We start from the raw sequence: 13801 nt of genomic DNA on the forward strand, positions 1-13801 counted from the left end.
TGAAACCTTATCAGACCCGACTTGGACCGAGAAAAGAACCGGCTCTTCTTCTGCGTGAATTTGCAATGTAAAGGTTCAATAAGATAAGTTTTATGTGTATTGGTTCAGTTAATTTAAAAAAAGGAATTTACACAGCGAAGCCACTTGTACCTGTTTGTGCACAGACAACTGTAATGTAGAAGCCTTTTACTTGTGGTGTTTCGGCAGGGTTGTCTACGCCGCGCTAATTTGTCAGCCGAGGCTTTGTTATCATTTTGGGGGCGATACCGAGACACGGGGAGCATTCGTCAGGAGGGAAAACGGAACGCGGCTCTCGATTGACTTTTTTTGTTTGTGCGAAGGTTCTTCATTGTCGCTGACAGTCTGTCGGGGAATCTTTTCTCTTGGCAGTAAACATGTTTGATAAACTGAAATGACCCAACACGAGCTAATCAGACCATACAGGCGTGAATAAAAACACAAGGTGCTTGACTGACAGCCGCGACGTTTGTTTAATTTCTCATGAATAACGTTTTTGTTCAGGCCGAGTGACGGGAATTTGGAACCACTCCGCCGGATCAAAGCAAGAAAGCTAATAATTTTAAGCGGGTTAAAAGCCCGATCATATTGGTTAATACTCTTATCTTCAGAGCAATTAAAATTTTCACTTTTGCACCGCCTTTCCAAATATTCTGTTTGTCTTTGTAAAAGCCTAAACATCATCGCTGTCAGGGTTCTAACAAAGGCCCCATTGAGTTCCCCCAACAGGCACATCAAAATTTGTGCTCTTATTTAAATAAAGGCTTTTTTTTTTCAAGGTTTGGATACAAGTGATGCAAATTCTTACAATAGTTGCACGTTAAGTACTGTTTATTGTTCTCTTTGTTCATAGCACAATACCATTCATCCATTTTCTTTGCCGCTTATCCTCACGAGGGTCGTGGGGAGTGCTGGAGCCTATCCCAGCTGTCAACAGGCAGGAGGACGGGTACACCCTGAACTAGTTGCCAGCCAATCGCAGGGCACATAGAGACAAACAGCCACACTTATAATCACACCTAGGGGCAGTTTAAAGTCTACAATTAATGTTGTATGATTTGGGATGTGGGACGAAACCGGAGTGCCCGGAGAAAACCCACGCAGGCACGGGGAGAACATGCAAACTCCACACTGGCGGGGCCGGGATTGAACCCGGGTCCTCAGAGCTGTGAGCCCAATGCTTTACCAGCTGAGCCACCGATAGCACAATATGATCTTATTAAATATTTGTTCCAAGTAGTAATGTGCAGTAGTTTTGGATGTGAATTGGACATCAACTGAGTGGAGCCGGAACACATTTAAAGCTATTTAAAATGCTCCGTCGTTTTTTAGGAAAGTGTAACATTTTGCAAATTGTTTTTCTATTTCAGAAACCCTGACAAATGTCAGTTTGAACAGTCTGAAATATATATATATATATATATATATATACACTGTACTTTCCGCACTATAAGGCACACCTAAGAGCCTTTAATTTTCTCAAAATCTGACAGTGCGCCTTATAATCGGGTGCGCCTTATACATGGATCGACATTGACTCTTTAGCGCAGCCCATCTAACGAATGCATAACGTAACCTTATAATGTGGTGCGCCTTTATATATGGAAAAAAGTTTTAAAAGAGGCCAGTCATTGAAGGTGCGCCTTATAATACGGTGCGCCTTATAGTGCGGAAAATACGGTGCTATTTTGTTTTGTTTTTTAAACTGTCATTCTATCTTCCATTGCTACCGATTTAAGTTTGGGAACTCTTTGTTGTGACATCCCTACTATCTACTACAGCGAACCCCCACTTATTTCTTATTGCCAAGGAACTTTGTCGACGTAATTTGAAGAGTTCCAGTCGGACAAAAGTAATGCTTCGTCAGCATCTGGTGCCACTTTGGTGCCGAGGAACAATGTGGAAGTGCATTAGAGCTTAATTTAAACCAAAGCAGTTTTCTGAACATTTTTGGAGGAGTTGTCGGTTACCCTCTGGTTTTAGGTAATTGTAGATCTGGCCTTTTATGTTTATTAGGCTTATATTCCAATCTCATAGTCATACTCTTACGTTTTGTTGTCATTATCCATCAGTAAAATATCAAGAAAAAGTTGAAATGCCCTCGATGTCACATCTTGGAAAAATTTTGTTGTTGTTGTTTGTTTTTATGAGGGCGCTTCCACCTGTGCAGTTGATCAATCAATCTTAGTCCAGAAGTGATCGTCCCGATTTTGGCTTTCCGGTCGCAAAATCAATTTGAATTTGGAGAGGCCGCTAACACACACACACAAACATTCCTAGAGATAATTCAATAACCACTTTGTATTATGTGTCCCGTCACGGCTGCCATTTTCAGGTCAATCGGGGGGAACGATGATAATCATTAGTCTAATTATTAATTATGAATGACTCATTAAGGATTACATCTCTGTCGCAGGTTTGTGTGTGTGTGTGTGTGTGTGTGTGTGTGTGTGTGTGTGTGTGTTTGCTCCCAGCATGCACCTGGCACAGACAACAACAACAGACTGCAACAATTTAGTCTGACTTCCAGCACTTGTGTGTTGTTGTTGTTTTTTTTTGTTTTTTTTTTTGTCACTCGGGCAAATGAAACGATCAAGTCGACAGCTTGCCGAGCCGCGATTGTCACCGATACGCCCCCTTGACACTTCCCAAAAACAATAACCCTGCCATCTGCCATTTGGCAATTCTAGCGCGGCGCCCCCCTACCCAGACGGCAATGAAGAGGCCACAGTTTAACACTGGGCCCCAATGATCTATTTTCTCGACTGGCGTTAATCCAGAGCTGCATGCGGCACAATTCTGCGAGGAGGCAGGTTAGACCCAATGTTGGTCATTTCGTCGACCTCCATTAGAAACGTGTTCAAAGCATTTAATACTTTCCGCTGGCGTGGGTGTGTTCACAGCTGCCTTCAATCATGTCCAATCGATAGCGGCAACTCTCATTCCCTTTAAATACGGCACTCGAGTGACGCATTGATAGTCTTGACATGTCCGAGAGATCAAAGCACGCAAAATATTTGAGAAACTGCAAGCAAACCTCCACGGCCGGATGGTATCAAGTTTTGACCAGTGGGAGGATTTGAAAAATATAATAATGATGCTATAACAATGCATTGATTTCTAGGACTTGCGCCTCGATCAGACTGGGCAAAATCAGATTAGACCAGTGTTCAAGTTACCGGGGCAATATTACACTATTGTTTCGAGCCATATTCAGATGATATGTGATCATGGCCAAACCGCCTCCCGTCCGATCCACTTCCGCCGCGGAGATGAGCCATCGCGGCTCATCGCAGCCGGCCGGCGTGGCTCATTTTCGGCACCGAGGTGGCTTATCATGGAGCCGAGCCAGGCTGCTTCAGGGGGTTGTTCACAGCTGCCGCAGTACACGATGAACAACACCATCGAGCCGGTGCGCTTTACTGCGTTGTCGTCGCACGCGGCTGAGTGTTGCATTGTGGCAGCGTTCTTCAGAGCCGCCGCCGTCCGGAAACCCGTGGACTTCGCTAGCAAAGCAACAGAGCAGCCCGACACCGTCCAACGCGCACATCGACACATTTCGTACGCGGATCTTTTGTTACATTGTGAGAGAACGGATTACGTGGTCCGCCCCTAACTATTAATTTTTTAGTAGCTATATACACACCTACCTGTCATTTGGAACCCACAAAGCTCTCGTCCTCTGCACCCATGCAATCCATTTTTCACGAGGAACCGGATCTCTAGCAAACTTATGAAGGGCAAGTCCATCCTCCCGAGTGTTCAAGCAATGTCCAGCAATGCAACGAGCCGGCATTTTGGCTAACACGAAGGAACAACGAGCTACCTTCCCGGAGGTAAAACTAAGAGGAACCAAACGAGTCCACTTGAGGGCGTCACTTCCTGCTTCTTCTCGAAAACAAATCCCTCGAGAGGATTTTCATGGCAGGAGTTGCAAAAAGCTGTATACGTCAAAAACATGTTTTGTTGTGAAAAAACGCATGGGTCCATGTCGGCTGTCGTTTTTCATTATTAACATACTAAAAATCAGGGCATTTCATGACAGTGGCACTTTAAAGAGTGTTATTAATTAAGTTTAGAGGTGTTTTTTTTTAAGCTTATTGAAAGGGTAAAACTATTATATGGTCTCTCCCTATTACAGATTTGTACCTATTGTGTGTTTGTCTTGTGTTGAACGTAATCCCTGCGATTAAGGACAAGCATGTCCTCAATTAAATTGAAGCAAAAAATGTGGGAATTTTTTTTCTTTACATTCTAATTACTTGTGTAATTACTACAGTTTGTAAATGCAGATCCTTTTTTCCTGATTTCCATCAATCCTTTTGTTACGAGTATGTTCCACTTAAATATATGTACTACAGGAGGCCATGAAGCGCTAATGAAAGCCTTGGTGTGGGTCTTCCCTTCAGGTCCTGCAACACCACCACGCCGTGCACGAGATCTCCTACATCGCCAAGGACATCACGGACCACAGAGCGTTTGGCTACGTCTGCGGGAAGGAAGGCAATCACCGCTTCGTGGCCATCAAGACCGCGCAGTCGGTCGGTATTTGGCTATTTTCCCCCGCCGCTCAACGAGCTTCATGTATTTTGTATGAGTCTCTCTTCCCAACGCCGCAGAACCTCTTGACATTTAGACAAGGACCTTTCCGCAGCGGCCCGTGTCCCGTCGCGCTGTTTATCAAGCCGCCGTTTAGTTTGTGGAGCTTTTTTTTTTTTTGTTCAATACATCACCGATTCTTTGGCCTTTTTCGGGCCTCTTGTTATGTCGCGGTGTGTTCAGTTTGCATCCCAGCCGGCTCTCTCTGTTGCCGTATCGATTCCCCATGCTGAGTCGATGGGAGTTTGAGTGTGTGTCACCGGGGTCTAATGGCACATCCATCCTCCCGGGCGCTGCTCTTTGACTCGCGGCGACACAAACAGCGCAGTCACACTTGCGCACCTTATTGCGACATAGATCAGAGATCGCAAAATTGGTTGTCACCAAAGGCGATCCCGTCAAAGTGCCATCGGTCAGCCTTAGCTGGCATTTACCCGATGTGTGCCTGAGTAAACGTCGCCATTAGAAGCTTACTTTTAGTCAGAGGCCATTCGAGCCATTGCTTGACCTCCATCTGTAATTTCCACCTGAAAAACCGTAGAAATTGTTTTTTTCCTTGTTCGTTTCCCAGTGTGACACAAATATAATCCATCCATTTTCTGAATCGCGTATCCTCACAAGGGTCGCAGGAGGCGGGGGTACACCCTGAACTGGTTGACAGCAGGGCACATGGAGACAGTCGCACTCATAATCACGCCTCGGGGCAATTTAGTTTAATTTCAATTCATATTGCATGTTTTTGGGATGTGGGAGCAAACCGGGGTGCATCCTTTTACGACAGACATGTCCAATTTTACGTCGAGCAGTGAAAGCAGTGCATGGGCAAGTCTGGTGTGGCAGAGAAATATGTTGGAATAGTACAGGACATGTATGAGGGCTGCAGAACAGCGGTGAGATGTTCCGTAGGTGTGTCAGAAGAATTTAAGTTGGAGGTGGGACTGCATCAGGGTTCCGCGCTAAGCCCCTTTCCTGTTTGCGGTAGTTGTAGGCTGACAGATGAGGTTAGACTGGAATCCCCTTGGACTATGACGTTCGCAGATGATATTGTGATATGCAGTGAAAGCAGGGAGAAAGTGGAGGAGCAATTAGAAAGCTGGAAAGGAGAGGAATGAAGATTAACCGAAGTAAAACAGAATATATGTGCATGAATAAGAGGGGCAGAGGAGGAAGAGTGAGGCTACGGGGAGAAGAGATGGCGAGGGTGGATGACTTCAAATACTTGGGGTCAACAATACAGAGCAATGGTGAGTGTGGTAAAGAAGTGAAGAAACGGGTCCGAGCGGGGTGGAGCAGTTGGCGGAAGGTGTCTGGTGTTCTATGTGACAGAAGAGTCTCCGCGAGGATGAAGGTCAAAGTTAAGCCATGATATACGGATTACAGACGTTGGCACTGAAGAAACAACAGGAAGCAGAACTGGAGGTGACAGAAATGAAGATGTTGACGTTCTCGCTCGGAGTGAGCAGGATTAGAAATGAGCTCATGAGAGGGTCAGCCAAGGTTGGACGTTTTGGAGACAAGGTGAGAGAGAGCAGACTTTGATGGTTTGGACATGTCTAGAGGCGAGAGAGTGAGTTTGTTGGTAGAAGGGTGCTGAGGATGGAGCTGCCAGGCAAAACAGGGAGAGGAAGACCAAAGAAAAGCTTGACGGATGTTGTGAGGGAAGACAAGAAGTCCGTGGGTGTTAAGAGAGGAAGATGCAGGAGATAGGTTTAGATGGAAAAAGATGACACGCTGTGGCGACCCCTAACAGGACAAGCCGAAAGAAAAAGTAAAACTGGCCTCGGGTGCGAGATCTATTTCTCGTGAGCGACGTGGAGTCTTTATTTGCTGCTTCAAAAGAAAATGGCCAACCTTGTGTACAGGAATGGGCCCTCCAGACTTTTTCCGACATCCTGTTATAAAAGACACGTTTACCCCATTACGTATCGATCGGTAAAATCGGTGTCAGGTGCTGACTTTCTTTCTAACTTTCCGACAAAGTATACGAAGCGTTACTTTGTGCGGCCGATTTTCTGCTTATTTGCGGGGATAAATCCTAGAAAGCTTTTTCATGCATCTTGTTATGACAGATGTCTGCTCAATTACGTCTCAGTCAGTGAAACTGGTGTCGGCGGCTGATTCTTTCCCTTCTCTAACTTCCCATCAAACATTTTTTTTCCGGGATACACTTGCAAAAATGAGTTTTCAGGCATACTGAGGCGTCTGAAAAAGAAGATCCTTTCATCCAAATCAGCATATCGTTTCTTTATCTTTTTTGTGAGCTCCTCCTGGTTCACGTCGAACCGATGGTGCCATTTTGAATCCGATTTGGAGTCGCTGGGACTGCGAAGACGGAGCAGAGCGGAGCCGGTTCAAATCTGTACATTCAAAGGCGAAACGAACGTGACAGCGTGACAATATGTTTCGGTGTCGGCGGCCCAGCTCGAGCAGACATTCGCAACCCCCCCCCCCCCCTCGGGCCAGGCCTGTCAAGAGCGACGCGAGACGGGGAAAAGCGTCTCGCGGAACGCCGGCGCTAAAATAGAGATGCGCTCCGTGCGGCGGTGGCGTTCCGTCTGTGAACTCCGAGTGCACCACGCAAAAAGCTGGCGGTCAATAATTGATTAGGGCTGAAACTCTTGTCGTACTCGAAGGCTTGTTCCGCTTGTTTCGGTGACAGTCGACGTACTGTAAGTGTTGAAGCTCGCTCGAAGCAGTGGCGGGAAGTTAAGTAGATTTTTCAACGTAGCTGTACTTTTACTCCCGATATTTGCAAACACATATTGTTCTACGCTTTGGCTTGTCAAAATAGAGCTGTCACTTTTTTTCAACCTCCAAACAAGACGACGAAAGACAAAAAAAGATGAAAACACAAGCGGAGTGGGGGGGGGGAATAGGGCACAATTACGGCGCTGTCATCCGTGTGAGCAAGGACGGGCAAAGTCGCTGATGCACTTTTAGCCGTTTATATTGTAAAACAATCTTTTAATACCCTTATCAACATGTGCATGTTTACCTTATGCAAATATATTTAATATCGCAACATTTCAAAATGACTACCCGACATAAAAATGAGGCACATGCTGTAAAACTGTTACTGTAGTGTATTACGTTAAAACTAAACAACAAAAGAATTTGAAAAATACATGTGAATACAGCACATACTTAAATCATCGGCCTAATGGTAACGTACAACATAAAACTACATTGTCGGGCTAGCAAAAATTAGCATTGAAGTCCCACAAAGTCATATCCTCTTAAATACCGTATGTTCACACTGAAGTACTGTTGGAATGCAAATAAACAGATAGGATAAAAATACTTACATGCATATATCCTTCATAAAAAAAGTAATCTCAATGCAGTCTAATCACAACTCTCTTTGATCATTGAGCTAATGTTGTATTAGTATGTTGTATGCTAGCGTGCACCACACTGCCCCAAAAGCTAAATTCCCACCGGCCCGATTTTGTGATTACTGTAATTTCCGGCCTACAGAGCGCACCAGATTATAAACCTCACAAGTATTAATAACTTATCTCATCTTAACATAGCAACAACATCGTACCACGAACAGGACTGGTTAAAAAAAATATATTCATACCGGTTAAAAAAAAAAAAAAACAGCCGCGACAGCTACACCGTGGCAACATGGTAGCACAGCACTAACAGAGCCGCTTAAAAAAAAAAAAAAGCATACCTAAATAACTGAGACGTGGCAGTAACACAGCAGAAACACGCTAGCGCGACGCTAACAGGACTGGTTAAAAAACAAACATACCGGTGAAAATCACGGACACGCGGCAGTAACACAGCAGCAACACGCTAGCACAGCGCTAACAGTGCCAATTAAAAAAAAAAAAAAAAACATACTGACAAAAGCCACTTCCTCGGCACATATATTCCACTGGTCTCGCGCTTACCTTTTTCGCTCGAGTGCCGCGTTGCGGCCGTGAGGAAAAAATGCTCAAATCAACGCATAACCCCCAGGGTTAAAAGTGTGTGGGAAAAAGTCGCGGCTTATAGACTGGAAATTACCGTACACAGAGAGTCGATGCAGTTTACACGGATAGATGCGATGTGGCAGAGCGAATGACGCAGCACCCACAAATTTGCCGAACTCTCGAAGCTGGGAAGAGCTTAACTGGGGAAGAACTGGGAAGAAATGTTGTCGCCGTTCTCTGGGAGGGGAAGCCCCGCCCCTTGCTTAGTTTACAGCAGCTGGACGGAAATGTCAACCAATCAAACTCAAGCGAGGGACGCTAGGCGAAGCTATCTTACGAATTCCAGTGGCTATATAACGTAAAAAGTCAAGATGCACGGCGTAAAGGAACATTCCATACAACAAAGTACACACACAACAGGACAAGACCAATAAAGGGGCGTGTGTTTATTGGACTACCATAATTCTCGCCCTACAGAGCACACCTGATTATAAGCCTCACCCAGTACATTTCCAAAGGAAATACCACTTGGTACATACATACGCCGCAGCCGTGTAAAAGCCGCAAGTGCCCACATCTAAACCAACATTGAAACACGAGATATTTACAAAGAAAGATGGTACACAGAGAGTTTAACCCTAGCGCCTCTGCGCTAACTCTGACGGAAGCGCTAGCGGCACCTGTGCACGACCAGGGCTGGTTAAAAAAAAAAAAAACATACTGGTAAAAATGACTGAGACACGGCAGTAACACACTAGCACAGCGCTAACCGGGCCGGACCAGTAAGAGTCACTTCCTCCGCACATATATTCGTTCTCACTCTTCCCTTTTCCGCTCAAGTGCCCCCTTGCAGCTGTTGGGAAAAATGCACAAATTAGCCAGATCACCGCATAAATCGCAGGGTTGAAAGCGTGTGAAAAATGTCGCGGCTTATAGGCCAGAAATTACGGCACACAGAAAGTTAATGTAATTCACGCGGATAGATGCGATCCGTGCGGGGCGGTGCGAATGACGCAGCATACGCAAATTCATCTGCATTCATCAGGGAAGAAATGTTGTCGGCACCTCCCGGAGGGCAAGCCCTGCCCCTTGCTCAGACGTTCAGTGTGTACGAAAATGTCAACCGATCAAACTTAAGCGAGGCACGCAAGGCGAAGTGAGATTTCACATCCGGTGAGTACGTAACATAAGAAGTCAAGGTGTACTGCGGAAAGGAACATCACACACAACAAAGTGGACAAGGCCAATAAATGGTCGTGTGTTGATTGAACTACCGCAATTCCTGGCCTACAGAGCGTACCTGGGTATAAGCCTCACCCAATATATTTGTAAAGGAAATACCATTTGGTACATACATACGCCGCAGCCATGTAAAAGCCGCAAGTGCCCACCCTGAAATCCACATTGAAACGCAAGATATTTACAACGAAAGATGGTGCACAGAGAGTTTAACGCAAGCGCCACCACGCGAACACCGCCACGCTAACGCTAGCACCGACGCGATAACACTAGCGCCGCCCGTGTGCTAACCCTAACCCTAGTGCCAACGCTAACAGGGCCAGTTAAAAAAAACCACACTGGTAAAAATCACTGAGACACGGCAGTAACACGCTAGCGCAGCGCGAACTGGGCCGGACCAGTAAAAGTCACTTCCTCCGCACGTATATTCGTTCTCACTCTCACCTTTTCTGCTCGAATGCCCCCTTGCGGCTGTTGGGAAAAAATGCACAAATTAGCCAGATCACCGCATAAACCGCGGGGTTGAAAGCGTGTGAAAAGTTTTAGCATCAAAGGGAATTTCACTATATGCATTCATTCAACCACCCAATTTAAGACAATACAAACCATGACTTGCAGTATTTTGTTTTAGTGGGGATAAATCAACTGGTAGGTCAAGGTAAAAAGATTTTGATGATTAAAGGTCTCGAGAAGTACAGAGCGTGAGTACTTTTTCCACCAGGCTGCTATCCTTCATCAAGGTGCTCGATTTGTTTGTGGTTTTTATGTGTCTTGGGAAGGGGGGTGTATATGTACGCATTTATGTGAGATTGCCGCCACCCTCCTCAGGCTGAACCCGTGATCCTGGACCTGCGGGACTTGTTCCAGCTCATCTACGAGATAAAGCAGCGCGAGGAGATGGAGAAGAAGGCCCAGAAGGACAAACAGTGCGAGCAGGCCGTCTACCAGGTACATCCGTCGAGCCTCAATAGTCTCGTCGGCACCGAGTCAGGCCGAGTCACGAACACGACGATGGCCCCACTCGAGTATTTGTATTCCACCTTTTTCCGTCAAAGATAGCCAACACCTAATGGACTTTTCCGATGTCGATCTTAAGCTCCGCCCCCTTCGCCATGTCCCACAAGCTTCCAAAATGGCGATTGAACAGAACATGTTTGAAGCCGATTTTTCGATCGCGTATTCCAGATATTATTGGGGTATGTTTTTTGCCAAATGCGTCAGATTTGTCCAAGAGAGTTCTGCAGAGACGTTACAACTATTTCACGCAAGGATATGTACACGGAATAAAGATTTTGGACGGAGCGGGACGCAATGTCAGAGTTACAGTGAAATGTTAGCGATCGATGCAAAAAAAGTTTGACGCCTCACAAACTTCATATTGAAATCCAACAGAATAAATTAGTGGAATCGTACTGAACATGTAAAGCAGGGTGAGTACTTACTACTTGGAAAGATCACTAGTAATATCATTGTAGTCTTTAGAAGTGAGTGGGTGTGTTCATTTGACTTGGCTCGTACTCGAACCTGTGCTATGTCTTAAAAGTCTGATGTGATGGGCGAATAGACATTTCTCTTGCATGACGTGGCGCATTTGCGTATCCCTAACCCGACTCTTCGGCGTAAAACGTGACACACTTCATTCAGCAGGTCAGTGATACGCTAACAAAGTGAAAGTTGTTCTCCTGCGATGTTTAAAGCACTGATAATAATTCAATCAAACTCAGAGAAGATACTTCTCCCTCACTTACTTTCGAACATACAGCCTTGTGTTTGTTGATATTGTTCACATTTAGTTGTACGTGCGCTCATACGAAGTAGTATTTTATTGACTTTATAAGACAGTAGTGAGGTCGGCCACGATGTCCGGATTAGGGACGATGGCACTGAAGAGACAACAGGAAGCAAAGCTGGAGGTGGCGGAAATGAAGATGTTGAGGTTCTCGCTCGGAGTGAGCGGGTTGGATAGGATTACAAATGAGCTGATTAGAGGGAGAGCCAAAGTTGGATGTTTTGGAGACAAAGTTTGATAGAGAGAGGAGACGTTTAAACACGTCCAGAGGAGAAAGGGTGAGTACATTGGTCGAAGGGTGCTAAGGATGGAGCTGCCGGGCAAAAGAGCGAGAGGAAGACCAAAGAGAAGTTTGATGGATGCTGGGCTGTTGGTGTTAGATACACACATTACGTACAAAAATGTAACGCCCTCTAATGGGACAAGCCGAAAGGAAAAGGAGATTTTTTTTTTTAACTGTTACTTTACGTTTACTAAAGCAAAGCAAATTTATTTGCATAGCACATTTCATACATGAGGTAACTCAATGTGCTTTACATGATTAAAGGCATTTGAGAACAGAAAACATTTAAAACGGCATAAAAACAATAAAAATAACAAGCAAAAGTACTATTTTACTATTTACTATCCCTTTACTACTATTACTATTTTAGTTTATTTTGAAAGGTGGATTGGTAACAGAAAACGTTACTTAAAGTGAAGACAACATGTAATTTGGACATTTGAACAAGAGAAAAGACGATCATGGTTTGCTTTCGTGGGCCACGTGAAACGATGCGGCGAGCCAGAGCCGTCCCCTGAGCTTCAGGTTGCACACCTATGCCCTCGATAATCATCATTCATAATTATCCCGAGTTGTGGTATGTGTTATGAGTGATTTTTTTTTTTTCCCCCCACAGCAATCTGCTCCGAAAACAGATCGGTCCTGTTAGACGTGTTCAATAGTTCCGATTTACAGCCGTGATTGTGATGTGAAATAAAATGGAGCGACTGGTTGTTTTGAATGTTTTTTAACGTGTTTTACAGGTTATTAAACAGTAAAAATGAGGAGCAGAACTTGCAATCGCTGTGTAGTTCATCGAGGTACACGCGTGCCGACAATCGGGCCTAATTGGAGCCTCAACGTTCCTCTCAAAGGCCGATTGTTGGAGTTCTGAGAAAAAGAAAAAAAAAGAATCGGGAAAAGAGCAAAAAGAAAATTTTCCTCTGACATTTAAACACGGCTCCAGATCAGCAGTTACAAATCAGTGCGCTCGTACCCCGCAGATGAAAATGAGTGCCAAGAAAAAAAAAAAAAAATCAGCACTTAAGTTCTCACCAGTGGCGACGTCTGCCTATTGTGCTTTTTCTCCCACTTTCTTGACTGCCGCCACATTACCGAATGATTGGAAGCCAGCGATGCTTTTTGCTTTCTTTTTTTTTTTTTTTTTTTATTATTTTTGCTGATGCTTTCCGCCTACGCTCACTTACTCCTCCGCCTTTAACCCTCGATGCTTCTTTCCTTTTTCTTCTTGGCTCCGCTCGTCCGCAGACGATACTGGAGGAGGATCTGGAGGACCCTGTCTACCAGGTAACCTCGCCAGCCCTTGCTTCCCTCCCCCGCTTCACCACCTTTTGGCTTGCTCCGATCTGTGCGTGTGTGTGGGTGTGGGTGCGCACTGTGTGGGGAGACAGTCCCTCGTCCGCTACTAACGAAACGATATCTGGGTTCAAATATCCACATAATGTGCATGTTTGTGGCGTGCATGATGAGCTGATTTGAAGAAAAATGCTGTTTGACTTTTTTCTCGACTTCTACCACTTCTTCTTTTTTTTCCCCCCTCCCCTCCCTCCCTGTCTCTTTCCTGTGCTTCTGGCGCCGTAGTACATTGTGTTTGAGGCCGGACACGAGCCCATCCGCGACCAATCAGACGAGAGCATTTATCAGGTATACTTTCATTGAAAAAGATTAAAAAAAAAAAAAACAGCTCACCATCATCACCTCGTTGGGAAGTCAGACGCTGAAAATATGCTTAGATGGGAATTCCGGTGGTTTGTATTAACGATGTATCCAATAGATCATGTAATATGCGCCCTGTCTTGACAATGTTATGTTAAATCATCTCTCATTTAATCGCGTTTTGAGAAGATTTTTATCGACAATTGCGAATTTTCAGGGGCGCCGCCACTTTCACGAGTCACATGACCCACGTGGGCGGACGCGACGTGTTACGTGGCGTTCCAAACGCTCGAT

The 13801-nt window shown here is 45.1% G+C and overlaps 1 protein-coding gene across 9 annotated transcripts in view; it reads left to right on the forward strand.

Moving 5' to 3' along the window:
- The window catches only part of dab1a (DAB adaptor protein 1a), a 289271-nt gene that overhangs the window by 235856 nt on the left and 39614 nt on the right, over positions 1 to 13801 (forward strand). For all 9 annotated transcript variants that reach the window (XM_061824249.1, XM_061824251.1, XM_061824250.1 and 6 more), the window contains 3 exons: positions 4428 to 4559; positions 10608 to 10727; positions 13100 to 13138. In XM_061824249.1, the coding sequence (XP_061680233.1) occupies positions 4428 to 4559; positions 10608 to 10727; positions 13100 to 13138 (291 nt within the window). The remainder of the gene's footprint in view (positions 1 to 4427; positions 4560 to 10607; positions 10728 to 13099; positions 13139 to 13801) is intronic.

Source organism: Syngnathoides biaculeatus, chromosome 7, assembly GCF_019802595.1.
Source record: "Syngnathoides biaculeatus isolate LvHL_M chromosome 7, ASM1980259v1, whole genome shotgun sequence".
NCBI classification, from domain to species: domain Eukaryota; kingdom Metazoa; phylum Chordata; class Actinopteri; order Syngnathiformes; family Syngnathidae; genus Syngnathoides; species Syngnathoides biaculeatus.